The sequence below is a fragment of the Pistacia vera genome, unplaced genomic scaffold, assembly GCF_008641045.1.
Source record: "Pistacia vera cultivar Batoury unplaced genomic scaffold, PisVer_v2 Contig394, whole genome shotgun sequence".
Taxonomy (NCBI): Eukaryota; Viridiplantae; Streptophyta; class Magnoliopsida; order Sapindales; family Anacardiaceae; genus Pistacia; species Pistacia vera.
In genome coordinates this window covers 445,404-470,806 of record NW_022196217.1, presented here as the reverse complement: position 1 = coordinate 470,806, position 25,403 = coordinate 445,404, and the positions used below count along the sequence as shown (strand labels likewise).

The following is a 25,403-nucleotide window of genomic DNA, read 5'->3' as shown; positions in this document are numbered from 1 at the left end:
TAGTTGTTGACCATAAAGAGGTGTAATAAAACCTGAAATTTCATTAAAACCGATAATAGCAAAACATGAAACATTTATACATTGCTACAGCGTACTATTTATAAATAACTAAATGATATAATATTTGCTGATTTTTTTGTTGAATCTATCTACCTTCAACTTAACTAGTCATATTTGCGTTCAAATTGGTAATTTATAATGAACATGAGAGTGAGATGCTGTTATTGGTCAAACACACGTCTTAAAAAATCAAACATGTTACATAATTCACGTACGTTTACTCCAATAATTTGAGCAGAACCAAAAGTTCCAGAGTCGTTTCAGCGTAATGTGGAGGTTCACACGGATTGTTCTTGTCCAACTTCGCGTAAAAACAGCCGTGAAGACTTCAAAATCTTAGTTTAGTCAAGTATTTGTTGACTTCTTTTTGACTTAGATTTTCTAACCTTTTCACATTATATAATTTGATCTCTACCTGCTCGTTTTGGTCCTACATGAGTCCATGCCTACCTTTCAACAAACAATATTTTTAATTAATCTCCTGTTCACGTTTATAAGGGAAATATATTTTCTATATTGATGATTATTGGTCACTTAACAGATAGAAATCGATCTGTTTCAAGACTCTATCCATGATAATTATCGGTTTGTATTGGTTATTTCATGAGACACTTTCAAAAACATGCTTTCTTTTTTTTTTTTTTTTTAATTGAAACCAAAAATGAGTTATTTAATATAATTTTCCCATTTATAGGTTATTTGAAACTTTAAATTGAAAAGATATATAAAACAAATTACCCAAAAAAAGATATATAGGACAAATGTTTATTGTAATGTGAACGTATCAAATCCCACGAGGAAAAAAAAGATGCACTCAATTATAATAAAATCAACTTTAATTATTTATTCTTCAATACTAGTTAGTTAGTCAACATGAACATCACTGGAAACTCCATATACATTGACGGGTTACTTACTGATTTTGATAGATTTTTTTTTTTTTTTTTTTTCTTTTTTTGGAATTATTAATTAATCGGAGGAAGCTTCCACTCAATTTGACAGAAGTAGCATGTAAAATTCTTTCCAAAGCTTGCAAGCATAATTAGCTACAATTTTTGTACTCTGATTGAAGAATTTTGGAGCAAAGAAAATTTAATACCTTTTCAGAATGAGACAACATTCGTAATACAACGTCATGTTACATAGTTTTGATTGGTTAAATGAAATTCATGGAAATTTCAAAGACCTTAAATTCCTTAGCTATTAATTATAGATATAGCTTTTCGGAAAGTTGCGGAAATTTAACTAAAGTCATGCTTTGGTAAACCTACCATACCGACACTTATATAGCATATCGTCCAACTATTCGTACAAAGCTGTTATTCATGTTCTGATCTCTCTGTGGTGCATGTGATAATTAAGTGGCTTAATATAACATCTAGTTTGAAAAATGGTTTGGAAGAAGAAGTAAGTTTATGCATGGATTTGGTTTAATTATATATCAATCCATAGTAAATATTTAGAGTAAATGACCTTTTTCCATTAAAGTTTGGCTTAATGATACTTTTCCACTCAAAATTTTTTAAAATACAACTTTAATTACTACTCATGTTAAGATCCATCCCTCAAGTTTAACTGAAGAATGACATAATATTAAATTCTAATCTCTCTGTGATGTATGTGATAATTAAGCGGCGTAATATAATATCTAGTTTGGAAAGTGGTTTGGAAGAAGAAGAAGAAGAAGTTAATGCATAGATTTGGTTTGATTATATATCAATCTATAATAAATATTTATCATAAATTAATGTATCATTGTGGAAAAAAAAAAATTAATTTTTGATGGTATGAGCGTATCATGCTTTTTATATCTTATTCTAATAAAATTTTTATATTTAAATTTATTTATTTTATTCATTTAATTATCAATATAAATTACTGTAGTTTGTTTAAATAATTATTTATATAATTAAGTTTTAATTATTAAATTATAAATACTAAAATTAAAGTAATAATGATGTCGTAAATCCAATTCTCCTAAAACTTTTTCTACATCTATTGTTATTTGATAGCCGTTGAATCGGCTTCTATATATCCTCAAATAAAATAATACTTAGTTATCTGCTTCTTTAAAAGTAAACTAGTGATTGAAATTAAATTACCACGAAACCCTAAATAAGAAAATGGCTAATAGCTTCTGGAAGAAATAGAAAAAAGAGAGGTCAACTTAAATAGGAGATTAATAGAAAAAGAGTTTTACCTTTTTTGGTTAATTGTTTATTTTTATTTCTTTCTAATTCATATCTATCTAATAAATAAGAGAAATTGTATTAAATCAGTGTTTTGATACCCAGCCCGACCCGACCGGTGGAATCGAAACTCGGGCCTTCGCCAAACAGGTTATCACTTTCAAGTATTCACCCTCAACCCTTAGAATTATGGACGACGATCGGTGAGCATACAATGACAATTATGTTGGGGCTTTTTGAGAGAGAGTGTTAGTGAATCCAAAGGTGGTGAAGGGAGTGATTTCTGGTGAGTGAATCGATTGGAAAAGGCAAAAATCAATCGGCCAAAATAGCAACCTATTGCCGACAATTGGTGGAGCGAACGGGGGAGGGGTGAGATGGGTTTTGGTTAGGAGGCTAAGGGGAGTGTTTTCGCAGTGATGGAGAGTGTTGTCGTCGTTAGAAACAGATCCTATTTGGCCTGGGTTGTCAATGCTGGTGGTGGTGTTTGGGGTGTTTTTGCAAGATTTCAATTTTGTAGTGGCTTATAGTAATTTTTAGTTGGACACCGGTTTGAACCGTCGGTCAAACTGGTTCAACCAGTTAACCTAGGACCTGACCACTTTACTGGGTTTTACCCTGGGTTGGTTATTAAAACATTGATTAAAAGTCCCTAATTGAGGGTTTGAATTGCAAAATAGCCCATAGGACCGCTCCTGGACAAATTTTTTTTGTTAAATTTCATTTTAACCCCTAAATTTATTGTAAATTCATTAAATAGGGGATTTTGGATATTTTATAGGGGTTAAAAGGAAATTGGGGAGGGGGTTTGGGCCCAGGCTTGGGATCGGGTCTTGGAGGAGGGATCGGCCCTAGGCTAGGGCCCTCCTCCCTTGGGCCTGGTTTGGTCCTAGGACCTATCCTTATAAGATCGGTTTTTTGGGTTGGGTTTTTTGGGTCCAAGCCTAATTCTCACATTTAGTTTCAGGGTCCCGAAGGATTAGTTGAGATGCACGCAAGCTGATTCAGACACCCCACTGATTTAAAAAAAAAATCTCTCAATAAATAAATATATTAACCAGCAAAATAGTAAATCAGCGTGCTGCATGCAATTTCAGTTTTGGCTCCAAGAAAAAGAAAAAGAAAATTGACAGTCAAGGTCAATTTCTACTTTTCAATGTGATAAACATTTAAAAAAAAACAAATGGCTTTGGATTCAGAAATGCTGTCCAATAGCCTCAAAAAAAAAAAAAAAAAAAAAAAGTGTGAATTTAAAATTCGGACTTTATATTGTGGTTAGTAAGAATTAACTCATCTGAATATAAGAAGCAGCAGACCTGCAAGACTTTATGAATAAAAAAAATCAAGAATAATCTGATATATACCAGTATTTTTTTTAATTCAAAATTCCGTTATTGGCGCAACTAATACTAATAAACAAAATTTAATTAACATTAGTCGACACAAACTAACGAGATCTTTTTTAATTATAAGAAACCGGATATATAATGCAATTTTTGAAATTCGTGTACATTTTAGAAACATTGATGAACGATACTGTGATTTGTGAGTGTATTAATCAAAGAATATGATATATGTTTGAGACTTTGAGTTAATTTAAACATGTAATTAATATATTCAACTTAAATTACGTAACTAGACATGGTTAATGAATTGTATGAAAAGTCAACAAAATAGGATAAAAAAAAAAAAATGAGGTTGATTGATGTGACATAACAATATAAGAATAAAGTCACATTACTTTCTCTTTGTATTAAAATAAAATAAATATATAATTAGAAATCTAGTTCTCACTTGTGTCATATGCAATTTCATTATTCTAATTAGTTTATCCATATACATCAAGTAAAACATAAAAATGTATAACAAATTAGAAACAAAACTAATCGTATATTTTCATATGCAATTTCATTATTCTAATTAGTTATCCAAATTTAAAGGGTTACAATGCAATTAAAGAATATAAAGGGTATTATGTGAATTTTCAAATTTTAGAGGACCTTTACTTCCACATTGAGAGTATGAATATTTTCTTTTTCATCAATCTTATAATTAATTTAAGAGTAAATGACATGTTCCCACTCGAGATTTGATGAAATCCTAAAGTAATACCTCTGGTTTCATTTATTTCAGATTCCCACCCTTAAACTAACATTGTTAGTCACTGTTGGATTATGAAGAGAGCAATTACCAAACTACCCACCCATCTTCTTCTTCATCTCCCCCTCCTCTTCTGCCGCTTCTCACTCCCTCCCATGGCCACAGCCATAGCCACAACCACGCTTCTCTCTCCCTCACGAAACCCCAAAGTCACCACACCACCATTCCACCCATCTACTGCCATTGCAATCCCTCACCACCACCCGATTTCGGTCTCACTTGGCTCGATCCCAGCTCTGTTGGCCTTCCCCATCATCACCACAAGCACCACCACCCTTACACCTCTAAAACCTCCATTTTCCCAACCTGATTCCACTCGATTTTATGTCGGCGTCGCTAGGGTTCGCACGACCTCTCTCGCCAAATTCTAGAGCTTTTCGGTGACCAAAACCAAAATCGACACCACCATTACACTCACAAACAACCCCTCATCAAAACCCTCAACCTTCTAGCCCCTAATTGCTCACCCTTTTGCCGCCCATCACTAGGGTTCGCACTTTTCTTACTCGCCTGATTTTGGCCATTTTCGACGGCCAAAATCAAAATTGACTCGTTAATTTGGTGTTGTTTTGTGTGAAGTGTTGTGGTCTTGATTGATTGAGATGTATTTTTTGGGGCTTTCTCCACTTCCCCAACCATCTACACAATTACTCCTATCAAACGCAAACCAGCTGCTTGACGATTTTCCCAAGTCAGTGTACCAATTAATTTTCACTAGCAGTGGTAGAGGGGAAGCAGTTGGTGGAAAGAAGAGAAGAAGAAAGAGAGAATAAAAAGAGGAGAAGAAGAAGAAGAAGAGGAAGAATCTGGTGGAGAGAAGAGAAAGAAAAAATGAGAAGAAGAAAAAGAGGAAGAATATGGAAGAGAGAAGAGAAGAAGAGGAAGAATGGGTTAAAAAAAGTGTAAAATGAAGTTCTTGTGTCAGAATATGGGAGAGACGAAGAAGGAGGAAATGGAAGGGCAGTCAATGGTGGTGAGTTGAGAGAAATGGGGTTTTGACGCTTTTACCCTTAAACTTTTAAAATAAAAGAAACGGTATTAAATTAAGGGTGGGTATCTGGAATAAATGAAATCAAGGGTATGAACCTTGGATTTTAGTAAACCTTGGGTGGGAACATGTCGTTTGCTCTTAATTTAATTGTTAATTCTAAAATTGAATATTTATACAATACATTTACACTAATTTGTGATACAGTTGATATGTTAATACTGTGTTAACACTATGATAGCATAAATTCTCTTGTTAACAATAAGACGGTACTATAATTTATCCGAAATAAAGATGGTTTGAGTGCGGAATTTGTGTTTGTTTTAGTATTTGAGATAGTATTTTTGATATTTTTAGAGTTGGATGGGAATAATGAGGCATGATAGGTTTGGTAATTTACTAAACACCTCTGTAATAAAAAACATTAAAAATTATAAAAACACCCCCACCCACCCATTAAATATTGGCAGCCGGCCACCACCGCTACATGACTGGTTAGATCTAATCGTTCGTGCGCTGAGATAGTGATTTCCAGCCAGATCCATCGTGGATCTGGCCGAAAAAAGCCAGATCTACGGCCAGATCTGGCCATGTTTGGTTGTCAACAACCACCAAAGATATGGTCGTCATTGATGGTCAACGACGACCATATCTTGGTCGTTGTTGAAGACTAGCTATAACCAAAGATCTAACCTTTTTTTGGCCGTAGATTTAGCCGGTAAATGATAGATCGGCGTACTACCGGCCAGATCCAGTCGGTAATGCGCCATTATATCAGATTTTGGCCACTTGCCAGCGGTGGTGGCCGAAATCTAGCAAATGTGGGTGGGTGGGGGTGTTTTTGTCAATTTTTAAATTTTTTTCAAGGGGTGTTTAGTTAAATTAATAAACTTAGGGGGTTTAAAAATAGTTGAATAAAATATAATAGTATTTTCAGAATAGGGAAACAAACGTGTATTTTGGATATTCTAATTTGTTATCCATTTCTACAGGGGCACAATGTAATTAATTAAGGATACTAAGGGATATTTTATGAATTTTTAAATTTCAGGGGGCCCACACTCCTTTACCTTGTATTTATGTTTACATTAGAGTCTCAACAATTTTCTTTTTCATTAATTCAATTTATAATTTTTAAATTAAATATTTTTACGATAAGTTTGTACTAATGTATAAGGGATAATTATTTTAAACCTCCCAGGGTTTATCCAGATCTAAAAAACCACCTTAAATACCAATAATGATACAAAACCCCCTAACATTTGTCAGACGTTAACAAAATCCCGTTAGTTGTCAGATGTAGGGTAAGATGGTCATAACACATGCCTAAGAGAGGTTTTTATGATAATTATCCTTTTTTTTTTTTTTTAATTGTAATAAGCAAATATTTAACATCTGACAAATGATAGGGGTTTCGCATTAGTATTGGTACTTTGAGAGGGTTTTCGGGTTTGAGCAAACCTGGAGGTTTAAAGAATTAGCTTTAATTTATAGAATAATATTACACTCACAATCTTTTCTTATAAAATTTTTTCCACAACCCTGACATAACAGTTAATAATTAGTTAACTATAATTTATTAGGTAAGATTCATTATGAGCTAATCAATTACAAATTGTTACGTTACAGTTGTAAAAGAAATTACCAAGAAAAAGTTATAATATTAATATTTTTAAATTTATAACGTTGTTGGTATAATGACACTGTAGTTAACAGTACGATGTCGGAGATATAATGAGAGGGTACTATAACCTTACGGAAATAAAAGAGGGTCTGCATAAGAGTGTGAACTTCTACCATTGACCGATACCATGTACTGAGAGAAAGGGAAGACAATTCTTCACAAAAACCTGGAAATTTCCAAGTAGTCTCATATCTCTCCCGTTCTTATTAGCGCTCACTTGCCTAACTTTTTCATCATATCCCACCCCTTAATTACATATATATAACGAGGTACTCTTCGTGAAAATCAAACCACCATTGAAAAACTGAACTTATATTAGAATCCCAGTTAAATTACTAAATAGTAGTTAATACATATATTTCTGATCATCATGATAGATGAGATGCCACCTGGGTTTCGTTTTTACCCAACAGAAGAAGAACTAGTTTCCTTCTATCTTCATCACAAGCTTCAAGGTACCAGAGACGACTTGAACCGTCTTATGGACCAGGTTATACCAGTCGTCAATATATACGATTTCAATCCATGGGAACTTCCACGTAAAATCTTTATTTCTTCATCTCTTATCTCATTTTAAATTATTGCTTTTGCTTTTTGTCTTCGATCATCGCTTTTAGTGCAGGTTTCTTAAAAACAGATGGTTTGAGCTCAGTATATACGATTACTTGCACCCCATTTCATCATTAGAATTCCTTTTTTTTTTCTTTTGACATGAAGCCCACCGATAACTTTTAAAGTTTTTTGTACCACCATTTATTATTGTTCAACAAAAGGATTTTCTTTGTTTAATTTTTATCTATCACCACATATCTTGACTTTTTTCTCATGATATATTGTGAAGATGAAGTTAGATCAATAAGGATTTTCAGATTAAAAAAAAAAGATTTGAAGTATCTGGGAACAATGTCATTAAGAAGGAAAAAATACATCTTAAAATATGTTTAATAAATCTTTAATATTATTATTATTTTGTTTTTTCTTTTTATGAAGCTGAAGAGAACAAACAAAATCAAGAAGAAAAAAATCGTTTAAAGAACGATCGCTCAAAACTCCAGAATAATTATACGTGTTTTCTTCTAGTATTTTTTGGGAGAGTACGAACATTTTATGAGTATTAAAATTCAACATAGCATCTGAGTAGATCTATGCTTTTTGTACCGAACTTGTAATCTTTAAACGGAAATTGAGTATAGAATTTAGAATTAAAAGGGCTAGCTAGAAAGCGGTTTTATTATCATGAAACTCACATTTATTTATTTATTTTGAATTTATTTTTGATCCAGAATTTTCCCAATACCTGTGCCATAGAGACCCTGAACAATGGTTCTTTTTCATTCCAAGACAAGAGAGCGAAGCACGCGGAGGGAGACCAAACAGACTGACAACTGAAGGATATTGGAAAGCAACTGGATCACCTGGTTTTGTTTACTCTTCAAATCGCGCTGTTGGAGAAAAGAGAACGATGGTTTTCTATAGAGGAAGAGCTCCGTCTGGAAGAAAAACTGAGTGGAAAATGAACGAGTACAAAGCCATTGAAGGAGAAGCATCCGCATCTACCTCTGCAACTCCACCGGTATGTAATAATTAAATTATGATAATTATTTGTTTCATTACATAAATAATTTATATGGTACTAGCAAATGGGTTGCATATATAATTTAATTGGTAAATATAATCATGTGTTAACCCAAAACATTAATAGTTACAAGCAGCCAATTATGATCCGATTAACCTAATCCGACACTCAATCTCTTTTTGTTAAGAAATTATAACCCCGTTACAATTGTTTTTTTAGATAGACCGATTAGTTAATTTCATAGTTGAAACTTTGAAATTGATATATAACTTAACAATATTTTTTTTATATATTTTTTTAACATAGTTAGATCGTGAAAATATTAAAACTTAATTGCCTAAGAAGGTCTACAAATCATTATACTGATATAGTAAGACTATCCAAAATTAATTACATATATAAGTGGTAATTTTTTTATTTTTTTTTCTGTTATCCATCATAAAGGTGTTATTGATAAATCATGATAGTGATTATTATTAGGATGATGATGTTGTGAGACTATCTCATATGTTATTTCTCCATTTTTCGGAGATCAATTTATGTGATTGTAAAAGTAGAGAACTCTTGAGTGAAGATTATGTCTCATCTATATTAAGAAAATAGTTTTCCTTATTTAAGGGTTTACAAAGACTTTGTTTGAATATTATGCGAAGGTAGAAAACGTGCGTTTTATTATGATTCATTCCCTCCTTTCTTGACTTTGTATTAATTGCTTGGCTAATAGATGCATGTTTTGGGGAGCACATCATTATCACTTCTATTTTCCCAAGTGTTCAAAGTGCTGATGGAGGCTTAATATCCCAACTTTTGTACACAATTTGATATGCAGTTATGTCCCATTCACTAGAATATACGCTTGACAAGTAATCTCCAAATCTTCAATCCATTAAAGCTTAAAAGATTTGAAGAGAAAGCTAAGTGAGTTAGGAAAATAAAAGTGCATTTTAGTTTGAAGTTTGGTGTATATCTATAGAATTCGGATTAACAATCTTTAACACAAGAAAGCCATGAAAAGAAAATTAGTTTATTAGGTGAGAAATTTGGTTGATATTCTTACGTTAAGAATGATTGTTCGGATATTTACAAGTGAGGTTTTTTGTTTGTGATCGGTTTGTTTTATTAGTAAAATTCTTATTGTGTCTTTGGCCTGTGATCATGCGTAAAAATTCGAACCAATTAAACTAAATTATAGTATTCTTTAATTTGTGTTATTGTCATTACTTTCCATATCTATCTCATTCATTTTGTCTTTACGACTAGCGTCCCTATACCAAAGGTTTTATATAATAGAAAGAGATGGATACCTTTTAACTTAAGCAGTTAGGTAGAGTATTAATTTAACATGTATCAAAACCAAATGTCAGAATTTCGTATCGCCATGTTTGCCTTGAATAAAATATTAAAAAAAAAATCCAAGTTTTATGATAGAGAGCCTGTTAGACTAAATATAATGTTGAGAAAATTTAACAGGATGGAATAAATAATGCACACTATAATAATCTAGATTTCTTAGATCTTAGTAGTTATAATTATCTTTGATTTCTTTAAAATCTTCGCATGCAGGTAAGGCAAGAATTAAGTTTGTGCCGAGTGTACAAGAAATCCAAATGCTTGCGGAACTTTGACCGACGTCCACCACCACCACCGGCAGCAGGAGCAGCCAGTTTACTAATTGGCGAGCCAAGGCTAGTTCAACAAGCTGATGATAATGAGTTAATAACAACATCTCATCATCAGAACGCTCAAATCGATCCTCAGAGAACAAGCTCAATGGAGAGTTCATCCTCAGGAGACCATGCTCAACAATCTGTAAACGGAGAAACTAGTAACATGGCAATTGGTTCTGATAATGAATTGTGGTGGGATTTGGAGCAAATTGATTGGTTCTCTGGGATGGGGTAAGAGAAGCTATTTATTTATAACAAAATTAAGGGGCCTGATGGATACTTTATTTGATAATTCAATCAATGTATTTTGCAAGGCTCTTATGAACTATTATAAAATTATCATCATCCGATATCTTAGGATGAACTTCAGTTGATCTTTGGTAATTCTCACTTATATAAGGTTTATTCAACAAATCCCTAAAACTTGAATAGATTGCTTTATCGGAGAGATTAACCTTGATATCTGAATAAGTTTACACTTTACATCCATTGTACCGTCGTAGGTCCAGTCCATCACTCATGGAATATGTGAAAATAACGTATCATAATGTGTTGTACCGTCGCAGGTCCAGTCCACCAATCAAGAAATATGTAAATATAATGTATCATCATGTGTCGTACCGTCGTAGGTCCAGTTCATCAATCAATAAATATGTAAATATAATGTAAGGTCTTACAAAGGATAGATAGATGTATCAAAATTTCTATCAAGTTGATTGTAACAATCAATCCCTATACTTGTTTAGATGAAAAAGATATTAAAATTTATCGTCCCTTAAAAGTTTAAAGAATATTATTTCCATTGATAATTTTTTTTTTATTGTTCATTGTGGTTACTCTGTAGAGTATTAGTTAAAAAAAAAAAAAAAAAAAAAATTTCCCTTTTTAATTTTGGAAAATCTTATACTGGCTTCGGTTTATATATAAGTTGTTATATATTGTATGATATAATGTGGAACACTGGAAAATCATAATGTACTTCATCAAAGACATTTGAGATTTCTGCATGTAGCAGAAATCCCAATCCAATATTCGTCTCTAATATCAAAATGATAATATTATTCTTTTCATGTGCAAAAAAAAAAGCCTACGTAATTTTTCAATATACAAGTTATGTTCCTCTTCTACATATTTAATTATTTTCTTCTTAAATAACCCTTAAAAATATTATTTTTTGTCATTTTAACTTTCCTATTCGGTATACAAATTAATATAAAAGGGCTCTTTGGTTGGGGGTTTATTAGAATCATGAATGTGACTCTATTTTGTTGATAAAAGGACCTTATGTGTAATTAAATTGAAATTATATTAAGACAACTGAAGAAATTATGGAATTATTAATGGAAAATCACATTTTAATTTTTCTTTACAATTTGTGCATGTTTGGAATTAATTTTGAGATTGTGTAAATTGATATTAGGGTGTGATTTGTTAATTAGAGTCCGTTTTCTCTCATTTACACTATTTAGGGGAAAAATTGTCATAAACACTTGGGTTGATCTTGTCACTTTTTATTCACATAGGGACTAAATGATATTTTCTATCCTCACCATAAAATGAAGCCAAAGGTCGTAGATTGGTGGCTGCCGCCACCAAAACCCTTCACCTTCACTGATCAAGCTACAGCGAGCTTCCACCTTCCAAAATCACCTCCTCCATGAGCCAAGGTCGAACGACGGTTCACCTCCCCAAGTCACGCGACTCTTCGTCTTCCCGGGCTGTTTTCACCCTTTTTTGGTGACGGTACGACTTCCTGAGTGTTGGGTCATCTTCCCCTATTCCATCTCACCTTCCCCGAGCTTTATTGCCACCGATTTGGCTATTTTTCGGTGTGAATCAACACTTCCCAAAACGTGACTCTTTGACTTCCTGACGTCTTTTCGCTCCTTTTTCGACATCGCCTCGACTTCCCAACCAATAGGCAGACTCCCCAGCTCGAGAGCTTTCTCCCCATACCCTCGGATCTCCATTTTGCCACCATTCGCTGGGAACCACCGCTGAACACTAACGTTTTCCGATGAGCTGTGTCCCTTCATCTTCCGGGTGTTTTCATAGTCTTCTCCACCCACGAAGTGTGCCATCTCGTTGTCGGTTACATCCTCTTCGTCATGACGAGCTTTGTTCCCAACATTCCAGCCTTCATCGACACCACCATGAGCGGCTGAGCTCCCGGTTGCCTATTACGATGTAGGCAAGATCAAGATAAGCCCGATGTTCTTGTATTTAGATTATATTTGTTTTCGTTTCAGTTTGTTTGTGATGCTTTAATATTATTTTAATACTTGACGTGCTGAATTGATAATGTCCATTGAGAACGTTTGTTGATATACAACGTTTTGCATAATTGAATGTCGGTTGGAGATTATTGAATGTTGATTATGGCTTTAAATTGCTTCGGTATTGATTGCAATCAAGTTGTATTAGCATTTAATATCATTTCTACTAGGAATGCATTTGTTGTGTAATTGATTGATTGGATGATACAAGTTGATAAGTTGTACTTTTTAGTGTTGTATCAACTAGTGGTGTTTAAAGGTTTAGCGTTTTCTGGTTAGTCGATGATAGTCTTTAACTAATCGATCTATAACTAAGACGACGAGGAGACAAGATAAATTATACCTAGATTGTCGGGAGATGTTTTTATTGATTTGCCTAGCCTTGTAGGTTTAGGAAATTGAAGAGCGATGGGAGGAATTGTGAGAATTGGTCTTGAGTCGAACCAAATCCGTAGAGGCAACACTTTTAATATTGCGTTTTAGTTAGCAGTTTATTTTATGCTTTTAATTTCCTGCTATTAATTAGTTTCTTTAGTTTTAATCAATCAATTTGCCAATTTCCCTTTCGTTGACTCAGATATACATTAGATCATTAGTCTTTGCTCCTTATGAATTCGACCCTTCTTACCGTTAACTACGGCACTTAGGTTTGATTTTGTGACCGTGACGATCAGTTCGACATGGTTATCTCTCATTAATGAGGTAATGCCATCTTATATTATTTACATTACCATGTTTAATTAGAAAGTAATATAAGATTCTAGTAATCTTCCAAAACCAATAGTAATTATTATTGGTTATAATTTGAATACCACTATTTTATTAGGTATTTTAAGATTATTTGATAATCTTAATTTTCTTACAGTTTTACCCCTAACTATTAATTTTTTTTTATATTAATGCCCTTGTTTTGAAAACAATTTACAAAAATATTAATTGACTATTTTATCTTATATATAAAAAATTTAAGACATAAATACCCTTGAACTAAAAAAACTACCCAAGACTGGTGGTCAGATCTGGCCACCTTCGCCAACGGTCGACTGTCGATGCCGGAACGACGCAAGACCAGTCGGATCTGGCCAGTTGTGTGCCGATCTGGCCAGAAACAACCAAATCTATTATGGTCGTTTCCTACCAAATTCTTTGATCTATTGCCATTAACAAATATCAATCTGATTGAAAACAACCAGATCGACGTACGACATGCCAAATCCAACCGATCATGCGCTATTCCAGCCACATCGACCGATGGTCTTATTGGGTGGCTTGTAAATTGTTTTAAAATCAAGGGAATTATTGTCCAAAAATTTAATTACTTAGGGGTAAATTTTTAATGGTAGGGTTTGGGTAAAATAATTTCAAAATAAGGGCATTATTGTCCAAATTTTTAATAATTAGGGTTAAAATTGTAACAAAAATATGATTACCAAGGGAGTATCCTTTTTCAAATATGTTTCACAAAAATATTTTTTGTAACTTTTTCAATAAATTTTAGGGTTAAACTTAATTAATTTTATAAATAGAAAATAGGAATGCAACTACATCAAACTCTTTATTTAAAGTCCGAAAATTCTTCATATATTTAGTCCGAAATGTATGAATTTTAAGAATTATTAGATTAATGGCATTCTCAAATGTACATGTCCTTATGTTTTTCTTTCGAGTAATGTTACATTTACACCACTTTTTTACACCATTTTCATTACATCATGATGTGGTATATGTCATAACCACATAAATTTTTAATTATTTTAAATTTTATATATTATAATAGAATTTATGTGGTTGTGATATATGCCACATCATGATGTAATAAAAATTGTGTAAAAAAGTGGTGTAAATGTAACATTACTCTTTTCTTAATTCTAGACTCTACTTAACTATTACCGATAAATATTAAAAGATAAACTTTTAAAAATTTTAATAGAAAAAAGTTTGATTAATTTTTGTTTTTTATTGTTAGATGGGCCAATAAACAATTTATTGACACTGTCAATAAAATTCATATTCCAAACCAAGTTTTATAATATAAGAAAAATGTTACAAGAAGTTTTTTTATAATACTTTGATGCAATTAATTTGATTTAAATTTTGTTTTTAAATAATTTCTTAACATGAAGAAACTTGATCATGATAAAATCAAGATATCCAAACTTAAGAACTTTAAAATTACAAAAAAAATAGAATTAATATTGCCGGATATATTTCATTCATAAAAAATAATTAGAAAGTGATTAAATTAGAATTATATGCTATGAAAATGATTGACTTGGATATGATGCCGCACTTGTTACGTTTCCTGCCAAATTCAAGAACACGTGGATCCCAGAAAACTGCATGCCCATGCCATCTCACCATGTGACAACGAAGGAAAATTCTCATAATGACGACATGGAAATTCCCTGGAATTTCAATTCTAATTCTGATTAAGCGTCTTGCTGACACCACAAGAAAATATCATTGGTCAATTTGATGAAATCAAACCCCACTTCCCAATTTTAATTTTCTAATTCAGTCAAAAGTTATTCTTGTCAACCGCACAATCCTCTTAAAATTACATTGAATTCATACCATGTGCTTGAGGTCAGTCCAAATGGGGGGTAAAGTTCTAATTAGATGACTGGTCTTGATATTGGAAGAATTTAAAGTCTAATAATAATCCACTATATTTTTGGATTTAGCTATAAAAATGATAGAAAATAATTGATATTACAAATCTAAGAGTTTTTATTATCATACCTATGAGAATTTTCAACAAATTAAATGTCCCAATCTATCACTTAATTTTTCGTTATTTTATTTAAAAGAAAAAAAAATAGATGAATAATATAGTTTATACAAAGTCTTACATGCAAAGTGACGTAACAATGTTATTACATTGTCATGTCATTTATCATCATTTAATATATATTTATTAACTTGAATTTTTATATTGTTTTGATGCGTCATTTTATATAATAGATTTAATATGAATTCTTTGTAGTTGTAGTATTATTTAAAATTGTTAATTACAAACATATGTTATATTATTTTCGGAAATTTCCACTAACTTTTCTATCTTTAAAGTTAGGACTAAATGACGCGAGAATTTGATCAAGCTATATAGTTTTTGATATTAATTAATAACCAAAATTAATCATAGTGACTAGTGTTAACAGTAAATTTGCAATAGCAAAGCAAATATATAAGCTGTAATGCTCAAATTTGTATAATGTTTAACGATGCTCTAAAGCAATAAAAGTTGATATACAATCAATCAATCAATATCAAATAATTATTTGAATAATGATTGATTTGAGAGTTTCTTTTAAGTGTTAAAGGGGTCAGAATAATTTTAGGACAAATTCAATGTACTTAATTAAATGACATGCTGATAATATCGCACATTAATTGATAGAGGAAAGGGAAATTTTTACTGTGGTTGAATTCAATGTATCTACTTTTGTTGTTGAGTATTATTTTTTGGAATAATCTTGAAGGAATTACAAGGGAAATTCATTGACACTCGATGGAGAAAAGGAAGCAAGTACACTTAATCGGGTACATAAGGAGTCTAATTCCACCTTTGCGGTTTCCTAATACAAAGAAAATAAAACAAACGAGTGTTGGGTTTAATGTTAAATTAATGTGATCTTGGAAACTAGATTACACCAAAAGGGAAATTTGAAAGTTGGATGATTATATTATAAGGTAAATTAATTAATTATATATTAAGAAAAATTTAGTCTTTAGAGAGCTGGCATATATCTCATTATTAGCAATACAATTCTTTTCAACAGATGAATTGGGTTAACAAGTTTTTGGATGAATTTGTTATTGTATTGTAATGTTTAGACTATATTTTTACTTATTAAAATCTCTAAGTATAACTGTTACTTGCAATAATGAATAAACTTCATGTTTTAAGGCCTTCTTATAAATGCGGGGGTTTTCTTTGAGAATAACAATAGCATCGTAAAACTATCTTTGGGTGATCGAATGGTTGAATAAAGACTCTTGGGGTATTATCCAAGAGGTTTTGAGTTCAATTCATCTCAGTTGCTAATAGAGTTGATTATTATAAGTTTACTCGGTCATTAATTTCAAGGCTCCAAAGAGACAAAGATTATTTGATGTATACACAAATTGGTTCAGACACTCCGATAAAAAAAAAAAAAAAATAGCGTCAGAATACTTTCTCTGATATTATAAATGTATTAAGATTAGGATGTGACACTATAATATTATAATAAGAAAAATATTAAATATAAAATTGAAGAATACATAACTGTTATTAATAAGGACTTTATGATTTGTAAACTCAATATTATCAAACTTAAAATATTTATATATAAGAGTTTAATGTTATTATGAAATCATAAATATATTCCTAAAATATTTGTCTTATACGGATAATTTGAGAAGAACATTGACTATAGTAACGTGCATTCTAATTTAAGACTGATAATATTTATTAAACGTAAATTCACAAAAATTAAAAAATTGAGACGATATAATGTAAAGTTTTCTAAAAGTAGAACAAGCATTAGAAGTGAGTTTGATTAATTCAATAACGAAACTAGTCATATATTTTCACTGTTCAACTCTTAGACATGAAAAATCATTGTTACACGGAAGGGTTTTCATAGACCTTTTAGACGTACAGTGTGCAAGACTTAGTTTTTTTTGTTGTTAAAGAGTTGAAGTGTATCAATTGAATATTAATATTGAATTGATAATACATGTTAAATTAACAAACTAACAAAATATTTATCATATTGATGTGCTGAAAAATATATATTTTTTTTTATCTTCTTGTAAACATAATACATAAAGTAATCAATTTTTTTTTTTTTTTAATCTGTCTGTTTATAGTATAACATATCCCTTAATTAATCACTTACCTTGTGATCAGACAATAAGACTTTAGTCATTTGATTGAGTTACCTAAAGTTCTTGTGCTCGAGTCTCACAAAATAGTCACTTATCAAATTTTACTTAATCTATTAGACTTTTAAGGTGTTTAATAAACCCTTAGTTGATGCATGCATAAATTAACTTTAACACCCTAATTATATATATAATATAAGGAAAATAACACAGCCACTGACGGTAGTGCATTGAATTTATGCACCGAATGACGTGATAAAATCGTGACCGTTTATTAATTTTAACTTAATATTAATTAACGGTTAGGATTTTATCACATTATTTGATACATAAATTCGGTATACTATTATCTGATGACTTAGCATTACTCATAAGATAAATTATAAATTTATATTTTTCTCACAAATTCGACTTCTAATTATGTACAAATTTACTTGAGTTTTAGGGTAGTGAATGCTGAGTGAGTCAGAATTTTTGTATTAAAGGCGTCATGTCATTTCGGCGTAACCTGTAGGCAGACGCGGTCTTCTTTTTCTAGCACCGTGTGAGACGGTCCAGCAGGATTTCCAACAAAATCTTGTCTGAAAGTGAGTCATGTTTTGTCGACTTCCTTTGAATTCATTCTTTTATCCCTTTTCTTTTCACATAATATGTATCAAAATAAGTTAATTTTTTTTTTCTTGAAGTTCGGAGCATATAATATTTTATTATAAGAATATATTACATTAACCAAAAAAAAAAATTACCTTAAAGAATACTGAAAATATTTAAAAAATGTATTTGGTTGGTTCAAATAAATTAGTGAATAATGTGTTTGGTTAGGAGGATAAATGAGTGGATATATTATATAGATCACTAAATTGTCCTCTTTTTTAAATATTAATATAATATTATTTATTATTATTATTTTTTGAAACCCAAGCCACTGTTGATAGCCAACCACCACCACCGGCAGTCGACAGAATAGCGTACGACTGGTCGTATATAGCCAGTCGTGCGCTGGCAAAGCCAGAAATGGCCATGGATCACAAATCCATGACTGGAAAACGACTAGATCTATGGCCATTTCACAACCAAAGATGTGGCCGTTTCACGACCACAGATCTGACCTTTTTGTGGCCACAACTTTAGCCATGAAACAGCCATAGAAATGTCAAATCTAGCCATTTTCGGCCATGGATTTGTGATTCATGGCCAAAAAAGGCCTTACCGGTTTACGACTGGCTAGATCCTGTCAGTTGTGTACCATTACGGCGATTGACATTGGTGGCCGGCGATGGTGAGTCACAGCCGGTGGTGGTCTTGGGTAGCTGGGGGTATTTTGTTAACTTTTAATTTTTTTTATGGCTGGGGTGTTTTAGCTAATTTTTTAAACGTAAGAGGGCTAGGTAATTGTTATTTGGTAGACATTTGAAGGCAATTGTGTCTGAAATAGTTTTTAATTAAGGGTAAAATAGGTAGAAAAATCAGATTACCCCGATAATATTTTAATAATACCCCATAATAAGGTAATAAGATTACCCTTACATTATCAACAATAAACATTATTTGTAATAAAAGATTATTGTAATATTTTATTACTTACAAACCAAACATAGGAATTTTATAAAATAAATAAAGATTACCCCAACTATCTTATATACCTCCAATCCAAACGCCCTTAGTGTTGTTAACGGTGTTTTTTTTGGAACGTATATTAAGACAACCCAAAAATATTATAATATATACCCATCTAAATCAAACAAGTTTAAAGAAAAAAAATTATAAACGAAATCTACTAAATTGTTATGAGCTGTCAATTTGGTCATATAGCGTCGATATCATATCACCGACTAAGATAATGGGCCACGTTTCAAAAAACAAGTAATTTCTAACTAGCTTCGTTAAATGAGATACTGATGCTTATAATTAAATAAGGCTTTATTAACCTTTAATTATGCTCCCTTTGCTTTATTTTAATTAATAGGCGTGTGGCGGTGGGATTGACCAAAGGTGGGAAACAAGATCCTTTATATATATATATATATATATAGAGAGAGAGAGAGAGAGAGAGAGAGAGAGAGAGAGAGAGGTTTATGGCGGTATCCCCCAGTCATGTAGAAAGGATAAGAAGCTCAGGAAAAGAAAAAAAATTACCCTATTAATTAATAAAACAATAAAAGAAGGGTTATGATTAATGGTTAATGGCAAAGAAATATAATTAGTCTAATTAATTACTAAATTTTAATATTTTAATTAACTTTTTAGGTTAGATCGTTATACAAAAATCAATCAAGATCCTCTCCTGATTTGAGCTCAAATTTGAACTTTTAAAGACTTGGTGATTGGTTGTTACATAATAAGAATATATTAGACTATAAATATGAACCATAAATAAATACAAAATGTGTAAGTGTTATGAAATTTTTAAAAGCTTGAGTGAACTCAGATTAGGAGAGGATCTTTGTCGGTTGTGATTTGTTGTAATTTAATATGTTTTAAAAGATGGTGATTAAATCCTACGTATTTAACGCAGGATAGTTTAAAGGCATTTGAAATTTATGACCATAATAAGCTATTGCACTAGGAGTGATCGGTTTTGGGTATCCTGTATTTTTTTAAGGAATTAAAACCAGAACCTATCGGTTCCTAAAATTTGGAACCGGAACCGGAACCGGCCAGTTCTGGTTCCTAAAAACCTGGAACCGAAACCTGGAACATAGTTTTCGATTTTGGTTCTGGGTACCTGGGCAAATTCTAATTACCCCATACTTTTTAAAAAATAATAAATACACCCCCAATAGTTTACAAAATTATAATTTAATCTTGATTTGTACCCGGATACCCAGACCTCGGTTCTAGTACCGATTCCCAGTTCCAATTTTTCAGACCCGAAACCGAACCCTAATGGGGTCGATTCCCATTCCTACCCGGAACCGACAGGTGGGTAGCCCTTGGTTTCGGTTCTATCCTATACCCATGCTCACCCCTATAATAATTCCACCATTAGGTTAATCTAATATTAATAACTTTTAACCTCAATGTGCCAAGAAGGTTTGGTCCCTTCATTAACTTCTTGAGTTTAAACCACCTTGAGGTCACCTACCACATTGTGGCTTATCTAAAATATTGGGTTTGTAGGGTGTTCAATGGATCTCGATGATTAGTTGAGATGCGCGTAAGCTAACTTGGACACCTCGGGTATCAAAGAAAAAAAATTCATAGCTTTTACATCATCAAGAAATAATTTGACTTTGATCTTGAACTCTTTTAGGCAAAGTGTGTACATTCCGAATTTTAATTTTTCAATTTGCATATTTCAACAAGATAGAATTCATCTATATACTAATTAAACCATGAATTCTTCTCCTTGACATTCTTTTTCTTCAACATGAGATTTGAAGATTTTTTAAATATAAACTCAAGGGGTTGGTCCGGCGGTCAAGGAGATTTGTTCTCTTTATTGACTTCTTAGGTTCGAACTTCAAGGCAATCTATCACATTGTGACTTATTTGGTTCTTTAGGCTTGTAGGGTGTTCAATAGACCTTGGGGATTAATCGAGGTATGCACAAACTGGTCCGGACATCTCGATTATATATATATATATATATTAAATACATTAATTAAGAGCATTGTGTATTACAAAAAAACTCAATTAAAATTCATGATGATGGAGGAGAACATATAACATGACAGTTAATTATCCATGAGAAGTTCATGATGATGCAGGAGGAACATATAACATGACAGTTAATTATTCATGAGAAGTTCTTGCCTGGTGGAGATTTTACTAATATTACAAGCAAAACTCAAATCAACATTCATCACCGAAAGCTCCAAATACCATAGAAAATTTAGCCAAGTGGGAGACAGAATTCTTTCATTTGATGTTAAAGTTAGTAATTCTTCCAAAACAGATTTTTATTTCTTTTTGTTTTTTCTTAAAGCAAATATTGCATGAAATTTCCATTTGTCTATTTCATACTAGTGTGTTTTCGTCGAAAAAACAAATTTTATGGACAAAATTATGAGGCGAAATTTGTTGTCAAAAGTCATTTTTCCTGTGGTGTAGCATGATTGAATAATTAGAGAAAAAGGTTCTTCACTTTTCAGAAATATGAGAAAATTAATAGTCTCCTTCACGGCATAGCTAGATCCTTTCTGAGGTATATTCGAGACAGGGCTTATATACTTTCTTTCCAGGAAATTTAAACACCTTGGATTATTCCTTCCGAGCTTTCTGTAAAGTTGCCTCGAAATTTGAATAAGTCACAATATAATTTGGTAAACCTAGTTACTCCTTATAACTCAAATATAAAATCTAATTAAGTTTTGTTGAATTCAACTATCAACGATTAACCTAGTTAATACATGTATCATCGCTATCGGAAATGCTTTCTTTTCTGACACAGGATATGTGTCAAAAAACACAATTTCTACGTTTTGAATAATGTTTCTTGATGCAAAAGCTTATGTAGGAAATTGTCGGACCAAACTTATCAGGAAATAACATTTTTTTTTTTATATATTAAAATCACTTGTTAATTAATTTGTATAAATGAAGCGATGTTCGTAAGCCAATCTATTTGTGATTGCAGAATTTGTCTCATGCATGAGACATGAGACAATTGGGTAGAAAATTGCATTTTAGTCAAGTTTTGAAATATGGTCTCAGTCCAGAAGAAGAAGGAAGCATGAATACGATATAGTTCAATAATGAATTTCAATATACTTTTTTTCATTTGATCAGAACCGTTGAATTGACTTCAAGACTAGTTAAATCAATTCAAATGAGTCTTCTAATAATAAAAAACTATATTATACTTTCTCTGAAAGGAAATTCTCATCAATTCCGTTATTTAACCGAGAAACTTTCCTGACTTGGGAGAAGCCCGACTAGTTTATTGGAAATTTTTTTAGAGTAAACAGTTAAAAACAAACTCATCCTTCAAGATTAAATAATGCTAGGTACTACAATTACCTCTTACAACTCTCGGTGTGATAGCTCGTCATTGATCAATTTTTTAAAATCTATATATAGTTTATCATAGCAAAAATATTATTTACATTAGGAAATGGTAAATTAATATTTTTTTTTTTTGGTAAGTAAGTAGTATCATTAGAAGAGAGAAAAAAATGTATAGAGAGACCCTAAAAAAAGGGGCTATCTTACCTTAGGATAAACCCTGGGTTAGGAACAAAAACACAAGCCTAATTTTCATTAATTTGAAGTTGTAATAAGTTACGGTAAGAGTCACTATGTAGTATGTTCAAATGTATTCTTATCAGATATAAATTCTTGTATTTAATTCTCTGTTTAAAAATAAATATACATGTAATAGGAGCTGATTAGATAAACATAGGAATGATGGGATGTACTAATTAGCATATCATTAAATGTTATAAAATACTATTAACAATATGTTTGATAACATATTTTTAATGGGAAAATTTTGGGAACCTTACTTTTTTTTACACAAAATATCATACAATTTACGAGTCATTGGATCAAAACATTTAAGATGTGTTTGGTTTAGGGAAAGTTGTATTATTAGGAATGTTATATTAATAGAAATATATATTACCTTGAAGATTACTAGGAATGTTTAGGAAAATGTATTTGGTTAGATTGGAATAAATTGGTGGGTATGTTATATAGATTACTAAATTGGTCTCCTTTTTAAATATTAATATAATATCATTTTTATTATTATTTTTTTAATCATTTTTTAACACCCTACATTTGAGATTTTGCTTAAACACCTCAGTCACATAAAAGTCTAATTTCTAACAAAATTACTCCCACTCATCCCAATCCACTGCTGGCCGCTGGCCACTAGGCCCACCACCGTCAACCGCCGCCCAAATCTAGCCGACCGTGTGTCGATCTGGTCATGGATTTGACTGGGAACGGCTATCAATACTCGTTAACAACCAAATCCATGGCTGTTAACGGCTATATCTATTCTGGCATCATGTGCCATGGAATTGGCCGCTAACTCTGGCTTCCCCATATTTCTAAAACTTTAATTTTTTATCCTGTCAAGTGGAATTTCCTAAATGATTTTATTTTTTTACTTTGGTCTGTCGCTGCCTTAAACATTACATTTTGGCCCCAAACATAATTTCTTGAGTCCATATCAGGTATCCATTTCTTACAAACTCAAAGTTGTCTCCAATATCATCAACTTGATTGAGTTTGAAGGGAATTTCCTGGTAAGAGCCGAAAGGTTGCTTTGTATTAAAATTAAAAAAGATGAATAAGATAGTTAATTAATTGCCAAATAATCCTAGTAAAATGGAAAGGAAGTTGACGAATTAATGGAGATTGTATAAATTTTATCAATGTGTTTCACTCCAAAATTTAAAAACACGAGGGTTGAAAGTTGAAATAAGAAGCTCCCTTCCATTTGCCCAGACAACGAAAAAAACACAGAGCGGCGTTTTTAGTAAATTATACCGGCTAAAAGCAAGCAACCTTTTGAAATGTTTGACTAACTCTGTTAAACGTAATATTTAATCATCACATATGCAACGTGATTCTCGTAACATACTAAATATAGCCTGATAACAATATTTTATTAATCGCATTTGTCAATAATATTTCTTGAAAATTTTAAATACTAATTTAGTTGAATACAAGGATTTAAAATGCAAAAACACTTACATTAATTACTAGAAAGTATTATATCATATTAATTTGTTGAATAATATTAGATGTACAAAGTTACAAACTGATGTAACATCAAGTGAATAGATGAATTTTTATATAACTCAACTCTATAAATGCTAAACTAATATTCATCAATGATGTGTCAATAAAAAAATTTGTATCGATGATTTGTACATGTTACACCACTCAAATGTGTATAGTGTCAAACATTTTATCATCCACATCCGAAACATTAACTGATTAAATACGTATACATATTATACAACTGTATATACTTTTTTATAATTAAAAAAAAAAAAAAAAGGTTCTATTTCCAAATACTTAGCTACAGGATAAGTGTGTATGTATAAGTTCTAATTAATAATAAATATGTATGCATGTCAGAATTTGTAATATTATCATATGTATGTTGATATATATCATTTAATTTGTAAATAGATACTCGTACAAATAATCATTGTTGGGAACCCGATTTGAACTAATGGCAGGATGATTTCCAGTCCTTAGCTCTATCAATTGAGCTATCTTGACCATACTAACACTCATTTTTCATTTAAAAACAGCCATTGCACTTACTGAATCTTAAGAAAAAATAATTATTCTTTATTTTAAATAACATTATTAATCTTAATACAAAATTTGAAGAATGGAACTAAAACGAACATTGACCTTGACGGGTCATTTATGTTTTAGTACCGGGGTTAGATTAAATATATTATTGACGGGTCCCAACAATTTTCCTATAATCAAATATTGATTTTTAAAATATTATAATTAATACCTATTAAAATAACCCAAAACTATTCATTATATTATATGTTCCTGTGATAATGCTGCCAACTAATTGCACGTGTACAATTTTAGCAACCCTGGTTGAAACTTTATTTTAAAAATTATCCTTTTTTCTTCAGGGGATCGCACTAAATTTTGCTCCTTTGTCCCTTAAATTGCTTTTACAGTTGTCTAATATACTCTTGATCTTGACGGGTCATTTATGTTTTCATCCTAATATTATGGGAGGTAATAGTTTATTCTAATCAGGTTAGATTTTGCAGTACAAGTTTATAATATCCCTGTTATCTTATTCTGAATAAAATATTTAAAAAAGGTAAAAAGTTGGATGTTTTAAATTTTTTATGTTGTTCACTTGAGTTTTACTTTGTATTTTTTGTATTTATAGTTGTGAATAATTTAGGGGTGAAATCAGTTGATCGAGTCGAGTCAAGTGTGTGATACTCGGACTAGACTCGTTGCTACAATATCGAGTTTAAGTTTAG

General features: G+C 31.4%; 1 protein-coding gene across 1 annotated transcript; it reads left to right on the top strand.

Moving 5' to 3' along the window:
• Positions 1 to 7,379: 7,379 nt before the first annotated feature.
• LOC116141180 (NAC domain-containing protein 90-like) lies at positions 7,380 to 10,591 on the top strand. The gene is made up of 3 exons (XM_031426709.1): positions 7,380 to 7,620; positions 8,365 to 8,654; positions 10,221 to 10,591. The coding sequence occupies exons 1-3, from the start codon at positions 7,452 to 7,454 to the stop codon at positions 10,557 to 10,559; spliced, it is 798 nt and encodes a 265-aa protein (XP_031282569.1). The 5' UTR covers positions 7,380 to 7,451; the 3' UTR covers positions 10,560 to 10,591.
• The last annotated feature ends 14,812 nt before the right edge of the window (positions 10,592 to 25,403 follow it).

What these genes read in the sequence shown, in the direction of transcription:
- LOC116141180 (XM_031426709.1), top strand. Translation starts at nt 7,452, where the DNA reads ATGATAGATGAGATGCCACCTGGGTTTCGTTTTTACCCAACAGAAGAA. An exon ending in CAATCCATGGGAACTTCCAC is followed by an intron (nt 7,621 to 8,364) that starts GTAAAATCTTTA and finishes TTTTTGATCCAG; the next exon opens with AATTTTCCCAATACCTGTGC. An exon ending in CTACCTCTGCAACTCCACCG is followed by an intron (nt 8,655 to 10,220) that starts GTATGTAATAAT and finishes CTTCGCATGCAG; the next exon opens with GTAAGGCAAGAATTAAGTTT.